This window comes from Meleagris gallopavo, chromosome 15, assembly GCF_905368555.1.
Source record: "Meleagris gallopavo chromosome 15, MGAL_WU_HG_1.1, whole genome shotgun sequence".
Classification (NCBI taxonomy): Eukaryota; Metazoa; Chordata; class Aves; order Galliformes; family Phasianidae; genus Meleagris; species Meleagris gallopavo.
Genome location: NC_139418.1, coordinates 8,426,173 through 8,448,630, shown reverse-complemented (window position 1 = coordinate 8,448,630; position 22,458 = coordinate 8,426,173). Strand labels below are relative to the sequence as shown.

At 51.1% G+C, this 22,458-nt stretch overlaps 2 protein-coding genes across 8 annotated transcripts in view; both read right to left on the bottom strand.

The window, feature by feature from the left end:
- Positions 1–6,802, bottom strand: part of SH3PXD2B (SH3 and PX domains 2B) — a 65,845-nt gene extending 59,043 nt beyond the window's left edge. For 2 of the 7 annotated variants that reach the window (XM_085236986.1, XM_085236992.1), the window contains exon 1: positions 6,319–6,802. In XM_085236986.1, coding sequence (XP_085093112.1) covers positions 6,319–6,390 — 72 coding nt within the window. In that variant the 5' untranslated portion in view covers positions 6,391–6,802. Of the gene's footprint in view, positions 1–5,908; positions 5,927–6,318 lie in introns of those variants that run through there. The other 5 variants (XM_085236988.1, XM_085236993.1, XM_085236987.1 and 2 more) reach the window with 4 other exon arrangements.
- A 3,540-nt stretch (positions 6,803–10,342) lies between these two features.
- The window catches only part of STK10 (serine/threonine kinase 10), a 43,769-nt gene continuing 31,653 nt past the window's right edge, over positions 10,343–22,458 (bottom strand). Inside the window, exons 9-19 of the mRNA XM_085236566.1 lie at positions 21,526–22,077; positions 17,760–17,890; positions 16,886–17,009; positions 15,566–15,745; positions 15,234–15,326; positions 14,960–15,089; positions 14,430–14,554; positions 13,711–13,899; positions 13,421–13,546; positions 13,102–13,215; positions 10,343–12,999 (exon numbers count right to left, since the gene is read on the bottom strand). Coding sequence (XP_085092692.1) covers positions 12,859–12,999; positions 13,102–13,215; positions 13,421–13,546; positions 13,711–13,899; positions 14,430–14,554; positions 14,960–15,089; positions 15,234–15,326; positions 15,566–15,745; positions 16,886–17,009; positions 17,760–17,890; positions 21,526–22,077 — 1,905 coding nt within the window. The 3' untranslated portion in view covers positions 10,343–12,858. The remainder of the gene's footprint in view (positions 13,000–13,101; positions 13,216–13,420; positions 13,547–13,710; positions 13,900–14,429; positions 14,555–14,959; positions 15,090–15,233; positions 15,327–15,565; positions 15,746–16,885; positions 17,010–17,759; positions 17,891–21,525; positions 22,078–22,458) is intronic.

Sequence of the window (22,458 nt, the reverse complement as noted above, 5' to 3'; positions counted from 1 at the left end):
GAAGACTCCACAGATTTCAAGCATCTTTCGCCAGCAGAGGGGAAAAAGCATCAGTCTCTTTATTCCACCCACCCTCTCCCACACCCCAAGACGTGGGGAAACAATGGGGAGCCAAGAGCCCGGCTGCAAGAAGAAATTCAAAGGGGCTGTGAAACCAAAGCATTGGAGGGAACAAACCATAACAAAGAGTTTAATAGAGAAAAGGGAGTGGGAAATTGTAAAAGGAAAAGAGGAAAAAAAAAAAAGGGAGAGGGAGGTGGCTGGAAACAAAGAAAGTTCTTGGCGACGAGCTGCTGTGCTTGGCCCTTCTCCATCAGCTTTTCCCACAGCAGGAGTGCAGGGCTGCCGAGGGGAGCAAAGGCTGCTGTGCCCCAGACACCAGAGATGGGAGCAGGAGGGACCCCAGCCACAGCTCCATCCTTGGAGACCACGTCAGCCCTGCTCTGCAGACAGGGACAGCTGGGAGAAGGGCCCTGCTGGCTTAGATGGCACTGGGAGCAGCATAGAGAAGCAATAGCTGCGGGACATCCCAGATGCCACCATGATTTCTCTGTCTTGCCAAGGAGAGAGGAAGCAGCAGAAGCAGAGCGCATGGAAGAAGTGTGTAATGTAGTCACAGGCAGCGCGAGGACAGGAATATCCCCACTGTCACAGCAAATATTCAAAGCCCACACACCCAAATTCTGCCAGATTATAGACCAACCACATCCCCTAGTTCTGAGTCACCCCTTTCACTGTACCCTCCTCAGCAACAACAACAGCTTGTCCTGCCCCGCTGTCGCATAGGTCACCTGGGCACAATGCTGTGCACAACTGCATGGCCATGCAGGACACAGGGACCCCAATGACAGTGCACCAACCCCTGCTCAGTTACGGCACAGGCTCCCATCACAAAGCGTGCACGTATCAGCTTGTTTGCTTTGAGTCACACTGAAGGTCAAACATATGGATGCATTTGTTTCCTATTTCCCACTGCTACGTGAAAAAGCAAGAAAATAGAGATGTCCTCCAAAGCAAAGCCGTGAAGGATCAAGTCACAGACCTCCAAGCAGGAGTGCGATGGCCCTAAGGCTGGTGCTCACTGCAGGGACTGCCCATCAGCTTTCCACCATCTGCACTGGCTTTGGCAGACACTTGCCAGGCAGGATTTGGCCCTTCCTCTGAACTGTAACATTCAAGGTTTTCTCCAGCCTTAAGTAACACAAATTGGAGGAAAATGAAGGACTTTGCATTTGTCTGTTTGGTTTCATCTGCGAAGGCTGAGCTCCCCGAAGCCCCAACTCTCTTGAGAAGTGAGGGGTGGGAAGGACTGATCAGCTCTTCAAAGCTGTGCAACAGAGCAACAGCAGGTGCAAGGATGGGTCCAAATCTCTCCCCATCTACAGCTCCAAACACACTGCCCTTGGCCTGCCACAAGCAGGAGAGCATAAGCCAGCTGACAGGGAACAGGAGGAGATACAGCAGCAAAACAACACCAAAGATGCAGAGCCCTCAAACTCTTGGGGCCACAGCCAGATCCTCAGAGACTCTTCAAAGAGACTCCATTCTGGGTTCAGCCTTGCTTCATACAGCCTATTTTCATTTTTCCAGCTTAGCTAACAGTCACTGCATGGATTTCACTCCATTTGTTTTACCCTCCTGCCTCCCCGGTTCCCCACAGGACATTCCAGCCATGCCAGCAGTACGGTTGCCTTCCGCAGAGAGCATCGCACTGGGGAGAGTCATCCCCCAATCTCTTTTTAATCCAAGCAACCAGTATGATTCACAAGTGAGAAAAATATAGCAGCCACACAGTGCAATGGGGCCAGGTCCCCTCGGAGCTCTGTTCCAGTGACCAACTCAGCACTGAGTGGCTGTGACACAATCCCATGGGATGCAAGTTCTCCAGAAGACATCTTCTACTCTATACATATAAAGCACAGAGGAACAACTGACTGTAGATCACCAGCTCTCTTCCTCTCACAAGCTGAGCATTCTTCTCCAAAACTCAATAAACAATTCCAGACAAGCAATGGGGTTGGCTGTGCAACAAATTAAACCACAGCCTCCTAACTGCAGGGCACAGGAGCAGAGAAGATACCCACTATCACTTTGCAACTTCTCAATTATAACACTGATTTTTTTAATGTGGTTTTAGTCAAACTTGTTTTTAAGATGCCTATCGACTCTATAATCTAGACACCAAATTCCAACACCATTAATTACCTTGATAAGACACCTGCAGATCCTAATGAGGTGGTTAAACACACACGGGTACCACCTTGTTTCAAGTTTGCCATCTCGTTAACTGAGCTTGCAACATCAACGTATGCTGAACACTTGGTTGAAATTTCCCTTTCTCAAAGTGATTTACATGTGCACTGAGGTTGGGAAAGGAAGGCCTGTAAAAGCATAACCTAATAAGCCAGCAAAACATGCAGCCTGCTGCTCTTTCTTTCCCAACTGATGGATATACAATTTTGTTTTGTGCTGGGGAGCAGACACTTGGAATCATATGAGTTAAGGAGGTATTCTTGGTGAACAGGACTGGAAACAGAATGCCATTCAATTGCATGGTTATTAACATATGGAACAAAACATGCAAAATGTGGCTGTATTAAGAAGAAAGCTTCTGAAGCTTGCAAGAAAATGACCAAGGTCTAGATTCAGTAAGCAGAAGCCACATTTTGGGGACTTCTACTAGAGAATAACAAACACAAAGCTATAAAAAGATTCCACACGGAGTCCTTTAAAGGAAAATTTAGTCTGGTTTTGTTTTGGGTCTTTTCTGAATAAACATTCATTTATCAGAATTTGAGACTTGGCCAGCCAATAGAAGTAACAGTCAGTGGACCCTGTCACCCAGAATGAATATTTTTAAACTTTGCTTTTGGAGTTTGCCTTTTCAAACGAATGCACTGCAGTACTGACCTAGAGCTCTCGCTGCCAGCATTCCTGAGCACCAGAGCACCGAGACATGAGCTGTAATCACTGCAACACTGTGACTGCAGGGAAATATCACTGCATCCCGCCCGCTGCCTGACAGAAGGGGGTCCCTTTGCTCTAAGCAATCTGATCAAGCTGTGGATGTTCTTGCAAGTTGCAGGGGAGCTGAACTAGATGACCCTTAAAGTCCCTTCCAACTCTAAGGATTCTATAATTCTTTCACTCCAGTAATGGGCTCTGATGATTGCTTAGTTGTTCTCTTGACAGAGTGCAGCCTACAATGCACACCTGCCTAGGAACATTTCTCCAACTGCCCCCCTTCTTCCACTCGCAGTCCAATTAAAAAAAGCTTAAAGGTGCAAATGGCACAATTGCAATTTAAACACCAGGGTTAGCAGGTCAGGAGGCTGAGAAGCCGTTTGCAGCTGGCAGAGCAAACTGGAGGCTCCTACCACTTGGAAGCCTGCTCTCCTTCCCCTCCCAGCCCTTCTACTTGTATGATCTGAGTTGGTTTGACGAGAACAGGAGGCAGACGTGTCAGCCTCTCACCATGCCAACACCACCAGGTTTACCACCAGAAGTAAAATCCTTCCAGGAGCACGAGGCTGGCTGCAGGGGTGAGCAGCGAGGCAGCAGCACACCAGGCTGGCACTCTTACACTAGGATTGGGAAGCACACAAAGACACATTTGAGCACTGTGGAGAAGGCACTGGGCTGTGTTAGGCTCTCCCATTAACCCAGTGGGTACCCCCACTGCTGCCATGCACCTCTCTGGGTGCTCACCCAACCAAGCCTCCGCTGCAAGGAAAGGCCCAGCACCAGGGAGTGATGCTCCTCACAGCTCTGTCTCCATCTGAACAACCCCAGCCCCTCCCAGTCAGAAAAGCAGCCTCAGCCAGCTGGGAATGGGCCACAAAGGGTTAGGAAGGATGGAAATGCGGAGGTCCTGTGCAGCTCTGTCCCTGGAAACTGCTACATGGGGACATCTCTAGTGGGGCTGCAAAACTCAGAGGCGTTTGAGGGTGAAAGGCTGAGATGGGGCTGGAAGCAAAGCTGTGCTTATGGGAGAGCAGCACTGGGAAAATCTGAGAACTCTGCTGCCAGTGCCAAAATGGCATGTGATCACTTTTTGAGAAGACGCAAATATTCCTAAACCAGCCCCTGCCCCAGCCTGGGGAAACGCATCCTGCTTCAAACCAGAGCTGTGAAAGCACAAGTTTTTGTCTTGGTTACACAACACTTTTTGTCCCAATTACCAAAGTGATGGGCAAAGCCTGAGCACAGCCAGCCTCTTCCCCCTGCCCCACCGCAGGGATCAACAACAACTTTGAAACAGCGGTTTGATCTCACTTCTCTGGGAAACTGGAACTCCACAGCTCTCTGCTGCGGCCTCACACAGCCGACACAACAGCACCTTTGTGCAGCACAGAAAAGCCTGTTGGATGAAGAGTAGAGGCCAGACCGGAGTGTTCCAGGTCAGCTGCAGGTCAGGCAGAGTGGGGGCAATGGAGAGCAGTGGAAGGCCTTTGGAGCCACTGCCTCCAGGGACAGCGCAAAGCATTCGTGCCCAGAAAACAGATGCAAGAGAGCAAAGTCTTAGCACATACACTTGGTGGCCGAGTTGGGCTTGCAGATTGCGCAGATTGCCAGTAGATACAGCCGAAAGAGATGACTCAGCCATGATTTGCTGCCCCTCCTCTCTCATTCTTTGCAGGAGGAGGGGAAAGAAAAAAAAAAGAAAAAAGAAAAAAGAAAAAAGAAAAAAGAAGGATTGGATTCCATACAATTAACTGGCTTTGTGAGTCTGCCTGATCAAGCCCCTCCAGCAAAGCGAGTGCTCCATTCACTCCAGCACTGCTCTGGCAGGAAACTACCTGCCCCTCCCTGCCCTCCCCAGGCTCAGCTCGTGCTGGCTCACGTGGCCGCACTTGGGTCCAAGATGAGTACAAGGGAAGGCTGGACGCAGAGGACTGAGCCCCAGCAGAGCAGGCAGCAGCTGGCCGAGCACCCTGGCTGCACAGCTGACTGTCATGAGCTCCATGTAAATGCTTCGCTGTCACCTCCTCATCCCCAGGATCCAGACCTAGAAGCTGTCACCCAGCCAGCGACACGTCTCTCTTTTCAAAAGTGCTGCTGTCCCATTTTCCAGCCTGATGGGATTACCCATGCTGTGCCCGGCCACCCGAAACACACTGCACCCAGAGCTCACGCTGCGTGTCCCAGCAACGGGAACGTGGGTGTGAGGGACAGCAGGAGCCCAAGGGCTGCATGGAGCCCCACCAAAGTATGGGAAGGCCCAGAAGGAAGGAGCAGCCCCAGGTGACCCCAACACACCCGTTACGGGACCTGACGTTGATGCAACAGTTCTGCCAACACAAACACAACTGCACGCAGCTCATCAAGCCACCTCACATACACGGTGCTCCGGATCTGATACACTGCCCAGGCAGCATGAGTAGCTAACTCTGGGATGGATGCAGCAGGAAGGGGGCACGGCTGGGGCTGACAGAGCCACAGCCAGAGCAGGACAGGAGGAAGGGGTGGCAAAGTGCTGGCAGGCAGCAGCCAGACTGCAGAGCCGAGGCGCTCCCCTGGATGCAAGGGGAGGGCTATCAGCTCTCTTTACCCTGTCCTTAATGCTGCCAACTGCTCTCCTCTGACTATTGCTCACTGCTACACACCATCGAGCCCAAAAAAGCCCATGGTTGTGCCTGCCCAGCTCCCCTGACATAAACAGAGGAACACCACGTACCATAACCTAGCAGTGCTGCGAGCACTGTGTGTCGCTGGGTCACCCTGCTCCGAGACGAGCGGGGAGAACATTTCAGTCTATGTTTTATAGCTATTGCCAAGATTCCCCCACAGAGTCTCTGTGGATGCCTGGAAGCACACCAGACTATAAACAACAATAGTAAATTAAAAAAAAAAAAAAAGAAAAAAAACAAGAAAAAAACTGAACCCCTCGAGAAAGAGGTGAACTCACAGCTGTTCAGAAGATGCCCTGGAGCGTGCAGGAACGTGCTCCCCGCACAGAAGGGGTACAGAGCACAGCTGGGCAGAGGACAGCAGCACCGCCCCGGGCACGGAGGGCAGCGGCCGGGTTCCCCTCACACCGGGCAGCCAACAGGTCCCACACCCTCAACGCGGCGGATAGATGCGCTTTTCGGCGCTGCCCCGGAGCCGACAGCGGGGCGCGGACGCTCCCAACAAACCCAGCCCCGTTACCCCGTCCCGCAGATCCCGCAGATCGTTCCGCGTCCCGCATAGCGGCGCCCCGGGCGCCTCCGCCCGCCCGGGGCTCCGGGGGGGACCGGCAGCGCCCGGCCTTTGTTTGCCCAGGGCCGGGCCGGGCGCGGCGGAGCTCCCAGAGCCGCGCGGAGCCGAGTCACTCACATAGTGCTTGTTGGGGATGCGCCGCTTCTGCACGTCCAGCACCTTCACCTCCGCGATGCTCCGCCTGGGCATGCCTCTGCCCTCGCGGCCCGGCGGCGGCCCGGCGGGGAGCGGCGGCGCTGGGGGAGGCTCTGGCGCACGCAGCCCGGACCGGAGCCTGCAGCGCCGCGCCGAGCCCGGCCGAGCCGCCCGCCCGCTGCCGAGGGAGGGAGGCGGCCCCGCACCGCCCCGGCCTATCCCAGCCGGAGGGGCGGCCCCGCCGCCATCCGCTTAAAGGGACGAGCGGCACCGCCCGGCCCGCGCGCGTGCAGCCCGACGTCGAGGGGTGTCGTGAGCGGCAAATGCGCGGCGTGGAAAGCCGCCGGACGGCTCCGGGCAAGCAGCCCGGGAAAACAAAAGTTGCGTCGGCCGTGAGCGGTGCTTTTCCAAACGGCGCGTGCGGAAAAAGCTCTGCGGGGCAGCGCGAGCCCTCCGTGCCGCCCTCTTTCTCCACCCTTTCTGCTCTACAGCGCCCCGAAGCGATGCCGATGTGAGGGCCGGCCCGGCTTCCTGGTGGCGCAGCCCCGGCTGCTCGCCCTGCCCGGGGGGTGGTTGTGCCGTGGAGGAAGGAGGGTCCCGGCTGATGTGTATTTTCTGGCTTAGGGGAGCTGGGGGCGGGCTCCTTGACCCCGCTCGTGTGCCACAACAACTGCTCCCAAGCTGTGCTGGCTTGGGCACTGACAGCAGCATCCCTACAGCATTTCGGAAATGAGTAGAAAACAGGTTTTGTTGAGTGTTGGTAAGGTCAGATCTCCAGAAGTGTCCTGGAAAACCTCCGCACCCTTCAGGGCTGGGGGCTGAGGCACCACACCGCTACCCCAGCAGCCCACTCCGTCAGGCCGTGCCCTTGGCAGGGGAGAAGACAAGACATCAACCCAGCACTGCTCCACAGCTGCTCCACCTATCGCCCGCTTCTTCCAGCAGCGACTCAACGCGTGGCATAACCAACAGCTCTCCTCCACGACGGGCTTTTAATTACATTACAAAGTTACCCAAGCATCGCGCTGGCAGGTCATTAACTTTCATATGAATTTAATTTAATCATAAACAACTCATCTCACTCCTCGGCTGCTCCTTAAACGTGGCTTTCTTATGCTGCTAACTTTGCTGTTGCTGCCACAGAGAGCCACGGAGATGCAGACAACAGATGTTAACCTGCAAAGTGAGGGGAATTCAGTGAGATGTGGAGTTAGAAATGCTACATCTTCTGCTGTCCCTGCTGCTGTCCCTTCTGCTTTGAGTGCAGCTTTGCTGTGTTCAGCAGTGACTGCAGGATGAGAGGCGTCTGCAGAGAGTGATGGTGCTGGGCATGCTGGTCATCTGCATGCACAGCTGGTCTCCTGCATTCTGCTAATTTGATTTAACGGAGCAAACAGAGTGACCTGACATCTCTTGCACACTGAAAACAACACAGCCAGGCTGATAGCTCTGCTGCTCACTCCATCTGTACATTGACACAGAGGCCGTGACCTACATACCTTGGACTCATTGCTATGGACCCTGGGATCAGTCTGCACATGCCTGGGAATGTCAGTGAGTGTAGGCAGCAGTGTGAAACCACGCATACAGTGAGCTGTTTCTGCTGCTTTCAACATCAGAACAAGTCAGGCCCTTCAGTGCCCTGCATGCTGGATTACCCCACCTTTCATGCTGGCCATGCAGCTGCTGGTGAGAAGCCACAAGAGACAACAATCGGCCCCCAGTGACACTGAGAAGGAAATAAGCCTGAGCAGCCCAGAGAGACGTGGCCGGGGCTCTGCCTGGAGAGCTTTGCTCTCACCTCCCCATTCTGTGCACAGACTCTTCAGGCATTCCTCTGCTGCTGACTTCAGTTCCTGAATGCTACAACAACCCCATGTGGAGGTGTGTGAGACTGAAAGCAAAAGGCTTTGAACAAGCTCTCATGGCACCTCAGATCCACCTGCATCCATCCTCAGGAGCACACGGTGCTTTTCTGCCTTTCCACTTCCAGCACCTCTCTGGACTGCTCTGGACGTGTCCCATAGCAAACGCTGCAGTCTGTCAGGGCCATTCCTCTACATCTGCTGTAAATCACTCATAGGAAACAGGCAGTTTGTTATGCACAGGAGGTTTTGCTATCTATATCTTCCAGTGCAAACCCACTTCAGGCTGCGGATGCTGGCAGAGAGCCACGCAGCCACACAAAATCAATCAGAAGCACTTCAGTATCAGCACTGCTTCCCCAGTGCTGCAGCCTGCTCAGAGGGGGCTGAGGTGACCCCATTGCATCGGACCCCAACACACCGACACTGGCTGCAATTCCACTGTATCCAGCACTAGGAATGAGCAGAGGTTAGAGACAATCAGGTGGCTCCTATGCTTAATTAACAGCCCTGATTAGAGCAGTAGGGAGGACGGAGTGTGGCTTTGCACGCTGACCTGATCGCATCCCATAGGAGGCATGCAAGGAACTGCTGGGCTGTGACTACAGTTCTGCTGCTCCTCAGGTGTGGATCAAGGAAGTGGTGATGGCCCTGGAGACCCATGTCTGGTGCACATCTCGGATATGGCCACGGCAGCAGCAGGGCTGTGGTTGCAGTGCTTCGAGGCTCCCTGATATCGGGGTGCAGGTGCAACCAAGAGGAGTTCAGGGATGAACAAATTGTCCCCAGTTGCCCTAGGAGAAGCTTCAGGTGTTGCTAACTAGGTACACAGGAGAGCTCATCACCTGCTGGAGCCAACATCTCAATCCAAGAGATAAACGATTTCTGAAAATCCAGCCCTCAGCTCGGTCTGCTTTCCGTGTGGCTGCAGCAGGCTCCAGCTGTTGGGCGCAGTGCAAGGGACAGAACGCAAGGAGCTCACGCTGCCCCGCAGAGAGAACAGCACCCCACCGCTTCTGCTCGCCTTCTCCATGTAAGAACAGTGCGTAAGCGGACCGCTGACGATGAAACGCTGCGGCACCGAGGAAAAACGGAGACGGTCCGGAGTTGTGCCGTGGGGCAGGACCCGCTGAGCGATGCTATCGCGCAGCTCCGGCCGCTCCAGCTGCCACCTGCCGCCCGGCGCGGGGAAGCGCGGCCCGCAGCCCTGCACCGCCCGGAGCACGACCGGCCCGTGCACGGTGCAGCTCTTTTTTAGAGACCGCTGTTCCTCTGCAATAGCCCCAGCCCGATGCTTTTTCTCCCCGCAGAGCGCTTCGCCGCCCCACTGCAGCAGGAGCGGTGTGAAAGCCTTCAGGTAGTTTTGGGGTGGCTCGGAGCCCACGGTGCGCAGAGGAGGTAATGAGCAGAGCCGAGAGCGGCACAGCTCGTGCAGCACCAGCTGCTCCTAGGGAACGGCAGCTCGATTTTTATGAAGAAAGACAGATTTTTCACTTTGCTCCGTGCTTCACCGAGGCAGAATGGCAGATAATGGCTATGTCTAGAATACACGGCTTTTTCCACCTACTTATAAATAAGAATTGTCACGGTTGAAACTCCCCTCAGGCGCTGCCGAGGACACGCGGATGAATTAAATACTCCCGGGATACACTCAATGAGGCCACTTTGGACCGCGGTGTCCCAGGGGACAGCGCAGCCCAGCAGATGTAAATGGAGGCAGCTCATTATGCGTTTCTCAGCTATTCCATCTCTGACTTGCTGTATCACGGAGCGAGAAGACGTGCAGCCCATGCGGCTCCTGTTAAAGCCAGGCAAACCTGAGGAAAAAGGAATTAAACGAGCGATTTGCATTCTGCCTCAGGAGGATGCAATGCTCCTCTCCTCCAAGCAGGGGCAGCCGAGCACCGCTCTCACCCGTCGAGGAGCTGCTGTCGGCTCTGCCGGCGCTCCGCTTCACCGCGGGGATGTTAGGAGTGCTCCCGAGCTGCGTTTAACGAACTGCAAGTTCGGCCGCGCAGTGCCCCCGTGCCAGAAGCTGCTCTGGGGCTTTCTGACAGCAAAACCCAACCTGAGGCAGCAACGCTGTGCTGGCGTGAGGCACAGCTGAGAGCACAGAGCGGCAGAACAGACACACGGCCGGGTTTCTCGGTCTGTTACTTTATTAGAAGGCTCTTTACATCATAGTGATAACTCCGAATGTTCTCCGAAACATTTTAAAAGTCTTTTTATTCAAAGCCACGTTTTAAAAAATGGCCCCGCATCCCCCCCCAAAAAAAATGTATTTATGGTTACTTCTGAACAGGAAACAACAAAACAACCTCTTCTTAAAGGGAGGCAAACTAACCTCCCTGTAAACATGACAATCATCAGATGTGCTCCCCTGCCCTCTGCATGGAGAGGGTTTGGTGCCAGAGCACCAATGCACCTGGAAAAGGAGCAGAACAGGCAGGGGACAAAACCATTCCCATCCTCGATTAGCAGAAGCAAAACCACGCTGCTAACTCCAGGCTGTGAGTGAGCTACACTGGAGGAAGGCACAACCGATTTCCCTCAGGGGATCTAACCAGCCTCCAGAAAGTCTCCATCCATCCCCACAGCTGCACAGTATTCAGAGAGAACTGACACTCCTGGGTTGGTGCAAGAAGGCGGCCAGAGGGGCTGCAGGCTGCTTCAACTGGACAAAGTACGGTAGCAAGGCTGCGCTGCAAAACATCCTTTTGCAGGTCACATATACCAAACCAAAAGCCACGCACAGCACTGATTCCTGCAACAACCACCATCTTACTGAACAACTCCAGCCTGACCCCAGAGGGCCAGGGAACTAAACCACTGGGGCTGCTACTGTACATTTCTATTGCAACTAAAAGGCTGAAATAAACACATCGTCCTGGCTCAGGATCAACCCGTGTTCATTCATTTTTGTCCCAAACTGGTTCTGTCATCGTATCTGAAAGGCACAGCCAATCCTTCTGGAGATGGGAGAGGGAGGTTCCCTAGGACAGCCTATTTATTGCAAAGTCACCACGTAGACTGCTTGCAAATGGACCCAGCTCTTACATCTCTAAGCTATGTTTATTAAGACATTAATGGTGTAGATTCAGAACAATCTTGGAACGGCCCAAATTAATGTAGGAAGCTAGTTTGTAGGAAGCATATTATGAACTCTAAATGGGTAATGAATGCACTCTTCAGATAAAGATGTGGGAAAGACCTGGGGGCTGACTCCTTCAGCTAGGGCGCTGAGAGTACATCTGGCAGTACATCTCTGAACTGATACATGTTAATAGTTGTTTTTCAGCAGGGACATTTCTTCTTGCACAAAACAATTGTCCAGACATCAAAGAGAAAAACGCAAGTGCTACCATACACCTTTTGGTCACTGCCGTTACATGAAGAGGGTCCTGCTCAGTGAGGTCTCTGTTCCCTTTCCCAGGTTCGTGTTCTGGGTCCCACCCAAGGCTCAGCAGTGCTTTGTGCTGATGTAGAACAGCACCCACCTGAGACATCACCACAGAACAGAGGGGTGGAAGGAAGGCTGGGCCCACTGCTGCTCTGCCTCTCTGCAGCCTGACGCTAAGCTGAAGGTCAGGAGAATCATCCAAGAGACCATGGCACTTCACAAGGAGATAAAACAGGGTAACAAGGCATCGTGACCTATCTTTGCATCTCCTCTTCCCTTACATCCCTTGTTTCAAGACTCCTTTGCTTCTTCCTGTGACCCTGACTTCAGAGTGGCTGACTTATACAGCCCACGCATATATAGCACTTAAAAAAAAACCTCAGGCACATGTGTGACCATAAGTGCTGCTGCAATAACACCTGTGGCCAACCCCTCACTGCATCACCATGGGACTGAACAACATTACAAACTCCCACATGCACACACACTTCAAGAGACAAAAACGTGCAGGCAGTTGAGAGATTCAGTGATGAGCCCCATATTATCAGCTGCAAGTCTGGGGCCCGATAAGATAATGTTAGCCAGGTGCAGAGGGACTGTGTGCCTGCAACCACAGCAAATGAAATGACAATGAAAAACTGAAGGCACTCTGACAGGGTGCTCAGCAGGTCCCTTTTCTTCACAGTCTGTGGTGGGAGGAAGAGGAAAGAAGGAACCCAACTCTCTCTCCTAAAAGGAAATAAATCCAAACCACTGTCTCCCTTGAGACAAAGAGGGCCATGGCAGATACAAATAAATCTAAGGCAAGTGTGGGGGGCAACAAGACACCACAGGGACGCTTTGTCCCAGGCTGGCCGGTTGCAGAGGACTGGGAGGAGCAGCTTAACCACTGGCAGTGTGCTCGAGGCCCTGCCTGCTGCTCCTGCTCAGGGCTGCTATTCTTCAGTTCCAGCTGATGAGCCCGCTGAGCACCAGGCTCACAGCACAGGCAATGCATTCAGCTAACAGTGCAAGTAAACCACAGAAATTGTCCTCCCCAGTCATGAGCTCTGCTGAGCGGGCCAGACTCTGGAAAAGCCTCCAAAACATCCAGTAGCATCTCCCAGTGAAGGACAAAGGCACATTTCTCATAGAGACAGCACAGGGACAGGCAGGTGCTGCAAGAAGAGGCTGCTGAGAGTCTTCCAAGTCCAAGATGCTCCACTACAGCCCAGGAGGATGCAGCAAGGCCCAGCTGGTGTCCTGCCAGCCACAGGGTTACGAGCTCTCTGTGGAGCTGAAGGGGATGAACTTGGTGTGTTTGGTTGGGGATGCTGGGGTCTGTTCATCTGCTTCCACACTCAGCTTGAAAAACATCTCCTGCTCACGCTTCTTCTGGTTCAGCTCATCCTCCAGAGCCTGAAGCAAAAGGGAACAAAACACAAGGTATATTCAAGGTATAGCTCTGGACACTGCCCCCTTCAACCATCCCAGCACCTCAATCTGCAGAGAGTGCAATACCTTCTTCCGTGGCCTCAGCTTGTCCCGCCACTCCTTCATGTGCAGGTTGTGATTCTCATCCAAGGACTTAAGTTTCTGCGTTTCGTGTTCAATCAAAAGGTGACACTTTTCATTCTAAACACAGACCACAAAGCAAAACACTCATTAAGGAAGTGGGACTGTAAATCCTGCAGTCCAGCAAGACTCTGAGCTCCAGGGCATGCTTACACAGTGCCATAAAAACTTCTAAAGGTCAAGCTGGAGGACGCCAGTTCTAGCTCACTGCAGCCACTTTTACAGTGGACAGGGGCTTTTCTGCACATCTGAGGGGCACAGGTACCTGCAGCTGCTGGAGCTCGTTCGTGTTGCTTTCACACTGGGCTAGCATGTCCTTCATCTGTGTCTCGTGCTTTTGCTGCTGGTGCAGCCGCTCTGCCTTTTGCCTCTTCTCTTCCTGCTGAGAAAACTGGAAGAGAAAAAAGCAGGAGCCTCTGTGTGAGCATCGCTGCTCTGATCACTGCAGTAGGTTAGAATCCAGGGAATGGTTTCTTCTTTCCAATCTGAATTCCCCCATGAAGCTCTACAGCCCTAAGCCAACCCTCAACCCTAGCGTTTTGTGCATGGCCTGACCTGTTTTATCTTCTCCCGCTGTTCAGCTGCACTTCCACTGGAGTGGATGTGAAGGCTCTTCTTGTACATGGCCATGCGCGTTTTCCCTTCACTCCGCTGGATTTTGGGGAGCCGAGCTTTCTCCTGCTGCTGCCGAATTTTCAGCTGCTCTATCATACGTTGGTTGTACCTCTGCATTTGCTCCCTTTCCTGCAATGTACGAGACAAGTTAACAGAAGACACATGTCAGATGTGCCAACCTTGCTTACTGCTGTGAGAATCCAACTCACATGCAGGATAACACTTCCAGAAAAAATAAAGCCATAAAACCCATCAAAATTCACAGCTGCTTCTTGTATGTTAAATGCAAGCAGCACAGAATATAGATGCCAAGCAATTAATACAATCACAGTATCACCAAGGTTGCAAAAGACCTACAAGATTATCCAGTCCAACCATCTGCTTATCACCAACTTAACCAGGTCCCTTATCACAACGTCTGAATGTTCCTGGAACACCTCTAGGGTTGGTGACTCCACCACCTCCCTGGGCAGCCCATTCCAGCACCTGACCATTCTTTCAATCATCTGACCTGAGTGTTACTCTGATCCCTTTGGACTAATAATGACCAAGACCTTCAACTCCTAGCTCACATTCCACTCTCATTTAAATCCTGGATGGGAAGCATCCCTTTCACAGATACCCAAGCACAGGACCATTAGAAGGAGCTAACTGTTCACCTTCTCATGCTTCCTGAGCAACTCATGCCTCTGGAGGAAATACTGGTCCTTTAGCTGCTGCTTGATAAGCTGGTGTTTCTCCTGCTGCTGACGCTCCTCAAGGTCCCAGATGCATGCCTCTCGGTCTGAGGAAAGGAAGAGAGTCAGGAGAAAACCCACCATGGACCCTCAGCTCGGTCACACACAGCACCCTGAGCGTGAGTGGTCCTACAGGTGGGAGCAGCACAGCAGATGTGCTGTGTGACCACTCACCACCTGTTTTCCAAGCAAAAGTGGTTGCAAGCCATATTAGAGAATCATTTCTTTTAATTATGAAGCCTAATTGGTTTGTATTTGTAAAGTGCTTTGAAGATTAAAGCGCTATTTATTATTATTGCTAAACATTTAGACAGGATCTGGCAGGGCTGTTTTTTCTAAATCCTACCCTGCCAGCTTGCAACTCTGCCACAGCAGCTGTTGCGTGGGATGAGCCAGCAGTGGATGAGGCCATCGTTACAGCGTTTGCTTTCTTCCTTCTCCATGCCACCCACCTCTCATGAGCTGCTGCTTTTTGTTCAGGCACTCGCGTTCCTTGTCACAGATCTCTTTTTTGTTCTGGACAGTTATGTTCTTCATGGCTACCTCCAGATCTTCCTTCTGCTTGGCCAAAAAATCCTGTTCCTGGAAGGAAACAGCAATAACAGCATGAGCCCTCCTCCTCCTGCAATGTGAAAAGCATCTGATGGCATTTTACAAGCTGCCAATCCCTCAAAGAAGGAGGATGCTTCTATCTTTGAGTAGTGGCAATCTTCTCTCAAACCTTACCATGGTTTGTTTTCTTTGGGCAAAGTCATCCATCTTCACCTTCATGTTCTCTTTGCGCTGTTGCCGTGGCAGCTTTTCAACCTCATTCTTGACCTTTGGAGAGGGAAAGGAGATTTATCAGCAGGTAATTTAGGCCAAGAAAACACCAGGGAATGTTGCTAAACATCTGGGCCTCAAGAAACACCCTAATATACCAAAGAAAACTGAAAAGCTTCCTGTTAAAACACCAACAACTGCTTCCCCCTTGAGCTCTGCTACGGAGAACTGTTTATGCTTTGCTGGAAGAAACAGATGCAGGAAGCCAGCTTTCCTCCATCTGACCCCAAATTTACCTCCTTTTTCTTCTGCTTCAGCTGCTCCATGAACTTCACATGGTCCCGTTCCTGCTCTAAGCGAATGCGCTTGGCCTCTTCCCGGCGGCGCAGCGAGTGATCTTGTTCCATCTTCTCAATCTGCTGCTTCTGCTGCCGCTCGAGGTTCTCCAGTTCAGTGTCGTAGAACTTCTTCTTAGCCTGTACAGGAAGGGAACACAAGTCAACCTCAGTCTCCACAGAGCTTTGTTCTGTGATGTAGGTGTCCTAACACAAATTGAGCCTCTTTACTTAATACAGAGGAAAGAAACTCCCATAGAACGATGCATGACGTGCACAGGGCAGACCCAGCTCTAGCATGAACCCTTTTTTAATTTGTTCTAGAACTGATGCATTTCAACACTATCTACTTGCTTAAATCCTGATTCGCAGCATCCCAGTGGGACCCACAGCCCTGAGCAAATATTAACAGGCAGCAGAGTTCAAACATAACATTTCTTTCTCTACAGACAAGGATTTTCATGTTTGAGGGCACCGTGCTCCAACAGAGCCTTTGTGTCTGATCTCCCTGCAAGCAGCTGGAATGGAGCACACCAGTATCAGTGGGGTTGGGCTGCAAACTGCCACAGGGAAATGGTACAAGAAGCACATGTGGGGCTTTTGCACATTGCAGTGTGTGGTGAATAACCTCAGAAATGAGAAGTGACTTGCTAAGATGGGAATTCACAGATGTGGCACGTCAGGACTTTAACAATCTAACAGCACACAAATGATTGATGCCTCCCAGCCTGCTGTGGGAGGATGGAGCTACCAGATGTGCAAGCTAAGAGAATTCATAAAGGGGTATCATGAAAGCTTTACGGAGACTGGACTACAAAATCATTCTACTTCAGTGTAAGCTGCCCATGAAGGGACTAAGTAAGCCAGCACAGTTTATGTTTATTCAATTTATAATCAAAGACTTGCCAGTTTTCCTGCTCTCGGACCCTGACCACACTGCTTTCTTATTTGAAGAGCTTTTGTTGTTGTTGTTGTTACATACAATAGCGCTACAAATCTTCTCTCACAGTAGCAATAAACAGACATGCAAGAAAAGACCACTAAAGAGGGAAAGTCCTGAACAACCCTTCCCCTGCCACACTCTGCAGTGGCAGTCAGCATTCCCAAAGCACGCATCACCCACAAAAGGCTCCATCCTGCAGAAATACATCCCATCCCTCGGATCCCAAAGGAGCTTCTCAGCTGTTCTGCCACAACCCAGGCAGCACTGCCCTGTGACAGAGTTTGCCAGGAAGAAAAGTCAAAGCAGCTGACAGCCAGCAGCTCCCCCTGCCCACGTACTGTCATCTCTTGCTCAAAGCGCCGGAGCATCTGCTCCAGCTGCAGCTGGTGCTTGCTGTTAAGCTGGGCCTGGTTTCGGTGCTCCTCCTTCTGAAGCAGACGCAGCTCCCTCAGCTCCTGGCGCCTGCAGAAGGTTAAAAGAGAGAGAGAGAGAGAAACATTGTCAGATGAGTTCTAGAGCTGCGTGCCTGAGTGGAGATGGCAGAATCAATAACCAGAGCACTGCAGGAGTGAATGGAAACTGCACGGGCATCCCTTAGCTGCTGACTGCTGTAAGCACAGGCAGGAGGTAAATGCCAACAGAGCGGTATGCATTGGGCTCTGTGACACCAGATCACTTCAAGAAAGCAAGATGCTAATTACATGAACTGCTAGCAGGCTGTCACTTTTCACAAGGACAGACTGTTAGCACTCAAGCCCTCTCCAATAAGCGTTGACAAAGTTCCTAAGGTGATGCTGCAGGCAATGCCTGCCATCCAGATTATTGCAAGACTATTATCTTGAAAACATGGCTCAGGCCAAGCTGGTGCTGCACCAGCCTGCTCCCAACACCCTGCATCCATCTGTGCTCACAACCGGGTGGCAGAAAGGGCAGTTTTCCCCAAATTCTGCCTTATTTACCAAGATGTTGCATCACTCCCCTCACTGAGGGGAAGACAGGCTGAGGGAGCTGGGCTTATTTAGCCCAGAAAAGAGAAGGCTCTGAGGAAACCTCACTGTGGCCTTCCACTTAGCCTTTAAGGGAGCTTATCAACAAGATGGAGACTGACTTTTTACACAGGCAGATAGTAACAGGACTTCTGCTTCTCCCTGTGGAGAAAATAACGCTGCCCAGCTTGTCACCCTGCCCTCCCCAGCATGGAGGCCAACTTGCCTGAGAAACCTCATTTCTTCATCCTTCTTCTCATCCTCGCTGATGATCTTCGAGGTGGTGACACTCACCTCTACTCCATCCACCACAAACTTGCGGGTGCGTTTCAGAGTCTTGTTGTGCATCCTGGAATCCTGCATTCAGCAGAGGAGGAAACAAAAAGGCCATGAAGCAGCCCTGTGGTTTGCAGTACAGGGTATAGAGCTGGAGATCTCAGAGCGATTTTGATACCATTGTTGATAAAGAACAAACACAAGAAAGGACAACACATTGAAGTGGAAATCATCAGCAGATTTGGAGTCACCATTCAAATCATTCAGTGTTTGCTACATGATGGAGTAGTGTGATTTCCACCCTGCAAAACTGCAGTACCTAGAAATCCACAAGACGTGAAGCTGGCAGAGTTCCCTTGTAAGTCCCCTGGGCTTTCTGACCCACAGGTGCAAGGCAGCCAAAGCTACAGAGAACTGAGCCAACCCTGTATAACATCTCGGAGTTTGTGTCCCTCTGGCTCTCATTACAGTACTTTGCTAATCATAAGTAGCTCCAAGCTCTTTACAGCACCACAAAGCACAGCCCAGGATCACTTCTACTCATGCTGAGGAAGGTGAAGAACCTGCATTCCTCTGCAAGGTCTACACCTGCAGCCTGGCTGAAGGGCTGCCACTGGGGAATGGGATTCTCTGGCAAATAAATAAGGGCACGAATGAATCACAGAATCATTAAGGTTAGAAAAGAGCACTAATATAATCTAGTTCAACTGTTAACCTATCACCACCATGCCCACTAAACCATGTTCCTAAAATTATGCAGTCCTACAGAGAAAAGGCAATAAGGAAATGGGCCAAGGCAGCCCATAGTCCTCTTGTTCTTACGCTGATGGCCATTACAGAGAACACAGCACAAGAGCTTTCCATGAGCCTGCAAGAGCCCAAACAAGCACCCAAAGAGCCTGCAGCAACCAGAGAGATGAGGTTTAACCCTGGCGAGCAGCTGGGCACCACAGAGCTGCTTGATCAAACCCCTGCAGTTGAATGGGGGGGGAAGAGAATTAGAAGTAAGAAAACTGTTGAGATAAAGACAGTTTAATAAGAAAGAAAAATAAGAAAACAAAAGGACCTTACAACTAAAGGGAAAAGAACAAGTGATGCACCAGTGCAATTGCTCACCACCAGCCAAACGATGACCAGCAAGATCCCAAGCAATGGTGGCTTTTATTGCAGGGCACATCCCTTTGGTCAGCCTAGGTCAGCTGTCCCAGCTGTGTCCCCTCCCAGCTCCTTGTGCACCCCAGCCCCTTGCTGGCAGGCAGTATGAGAAGCCAGAAAGTCCTTGACTCAGTGCAAGCACTGCTCAGTAACAACTACAACATCAGTGTGTTATCAGCACTGTTTTCATCACAAATCTGAAACAAAGCACCCTGTGAGCTACTATGAAGAAAATTAACTCTGTCCCAACCAAACCAAGACGAAGAGCAAGAGAAGAGCCAAGGGTACATGACTTATCCACTGGAAACAATCTAGCAGTACCTTAATGGATAAAACAACACTAAAATTGGTGAAAAAAAGGCTTGCATGAGACCATTTTAGGTCACAACAGCTCTAAGTGCCACGAACTGAATTAAAACAGCTGGGTTCTACATTTTCAAGATGAGAAAGTGCCAATATTGAGCAGGTCTGAGCCACTCACAGTTCCCATCTGGCACCCTGTCCTCCCTGTGCTATGTTCTCCAAAGGAGGATCTCCTCCCACAAACAGTTCTATCTGGGAAAGTTCGCTTTTCTTTTTCAAAACCCTATCTGCTTCCTGCCTGCAGCCCATTGCTGACCACTTTTTCTGCCAGCTGGAGCCTCCCAGACTCACCTATTGATTTCTTATCCTCAATTTTCCTAAGAGAAGAAAAAGATCTGGGAACTTTTTGATGAATCTTTGAGTAAATTACAAACAACTGGAAAAGTAGATTGGTAATAAAGGAGCGATCTGAACTTCACAGTTTAACCTGTGAGAAAATGCATATAACAGTTAGTTTTCACAGCCAGAACTGCTTAACTCTTGGTTGTCCCTTCTCTGGCTGCAGCTTGCCTGGACCTCTGCACACAACCCTGCAGCACCAGAAACAACCAAGGGTACAGTGCAGGGTATCTGCCTGCAAAGCAAAGCTCTGTATGAAACAGAGAGAAATGGCAGTAAGAGAAACCTCCTTCTCCATCTTTTCAGTAAATAAATAAGTGCAGTATTTCCTTAACTGTAAAACAAGAGCCCCTGGAAATCACAAAACATCCTAACACGCAACTGGGAGGAGTTCAGTCACCAACAAGCTTGAGAACAATGAAGTGCACTGCAAATGCTGCTGGTTGAGGAGGGAGCAGCACAGCCCATGCCTCCCCACACCCCAACAGCTCATGGAGCAAAGCAGAGATGTCAGGAGAGAATCCAGGACTGTCCAGCAGCATTACTCCCAGAGAACAGCTCTGCTCGAAAGCCTTGCTTGGAGAGATGTGACATAGTTTGTTCCGAGCACTGTCTCTCACTGGGGTAGATCAAACTGTCATCTAACGTGCCTGTCTCTTTGATATTTACTCTCCCCTTCTAGGGGACCAACTGAGAAGAGCAATTACACACATGGCATCATGGCTGGCCTCAAGGAGACCAGGTGGCACAGGAAAGGCAATGAAGAGGGGTGAACTGCTATGCAAGAGCATCACACTTCCCTTATTAGCAGATCTACATTGTGTGTGTGCTCCTGCAGGGCAAACCAGAGGAAAGTTTTGCCAAGAATGGAATTTGGGCACATTTCAGTGCTAGGAAGTTTTCCCTCATGCATGCTACTGGATAAAGGTTTTGTGCAAGAACTCCCTCTGTCCCTCAAGTCACACACATTTCTTCTCCTGAAGCTCAGCAAATACAATTTCAATCATTTTGCTTCTTCATCTAAGACACGCTGACCTGGCTGGCTCTGGCTCACAAGCACTCCCAGCCTCCAGAAAGCCTTTGCAAAAGCCAAAAAGCCTGGGAGGTCTTCATGCAAATCACTGTTGACATAAACCACGCCAGATGTACAGCAGGTTGGAAAAATCAAGAGTCTTTTCTGGGCTGGTGCCTTTCTCCTGGGGGTAGGTATTCTAGGAAAGAGCAGGGATTGATGGGCAATACATAAAGTTTAGGAAATGACATTTTGAGTTTCCCTTTTGAGCTTGATCAGACTGTGCACAACTGCACAAGACAGGCATGGTTCCTTCAGATTTCTCCAGGACTTAAAATTAGCCACAGAGCAATGAACTTTCATTAGATTCCAGTGGCCTGGGACACGCAGCAGCTCCACAGCGAGGTTTTGCCCATTCTGAGGACATGCCACATGCTTATGGCACAGCCTAACCCAGCACTACCACAAACCTTCCTGGCCATCTCACCAAACAGCATTCTGTACCCGTGTGGTACTTTAGGTCATGCTGAGGGATAAAAACCAACATTCATAGACCTCTGCTGTCATCCAACCTCTGCACTCTCCCACGTTATCCGCTCCCTCTCCAGGCACATGGCAGACTAGGGGCAACTCACTCATTTCTCCTACAATCACAGAGTCCAATGTATGGAGCGAAAATCTTCCAGAAAAACATTCTGGTTTTCAGGAAGGAGTTTAATGAGGTATAGAAGCATGCATGCACTCAGTCTCGAAAGGAAAGGATCTGAATTTCAGGGACTTGGATTAAAAAAAAACCCAGCATTTATGGTGGGCTTCCTGCTCAACACCCCCTACCCACTGCTCTCACCTTCAGGGAGATGGAACCACTCTCTCTGTTGAGCGACAGGTCGGCAGACAGTGAGATGGTGAGGTCCATACTCTCTGAGGCTGACGTGCTGCCAGAATCTGAGTCTCCTTTGGACCTGCTGCCAGGGAACACTGCTGATGAATCCAAGCTTCCATTGGCAAGTTTCTCCTCCGGGAAGTTTTCCAGGTGGCTGCTCTCTGGTCGCTCCACCATGCTCCTCCGCTCCTTGCTGCCTGGCATGGGCTGCTTATCCCCCTCTGCTGAACTACCCCGCCGTCCAGACAGCGAGATGATATCTGGTTTGCCTGGGGTGGCTTTCCCTTCATCTGGGCCAGAGCTGGCAAGGGTTTTAGTGGAGTGGCTATTCACCAACTTGTCACTGTCACTGCTTATCCCTTCATCCAAGACTTTATCACTCTGTCCATTCACCATTTCCTTGTCAGTCGCTACAGGACCATTAGCTGTCTTTAGTGAGGAAGAGTCTGGAAGCTTGTCCCCATCAAAACTCAGCTGACTCACTTCAGAGGGGTCTCGCTTGTGCTTTCCAGGCAGCTGAAAAGACAACAAACAGAAGATGCTGGGTTTTGCACCACCACTTCAACACATCTGCAAGAGTTTTAAGTCCCCATGCTTCAAAGTAAAGTCACCCACAACTGCAGAGAACTGTGAAGAAATCTTCCCTTTCAGGACATTTTCCCTGTAATACTGATGTCTTTCTCCATAAGAAGAAAGAGAGCTTAGTGAAAGCCCTGGCCCTCCATCCTTCACAGCCCTGCCCACAGCAGCAGCTCTGTGCACTCCCATCTCATGAGCGGGCAGCTGGGCCACCCGCCAGCACCATTGTTTCCCCATGTCCTTGGCAGCCACTGAAAACCGGCCCCTCCCTGGTCACAAAACTGCTTTCCCATCCACCTGGGGGCCCCAGCAGGGCAG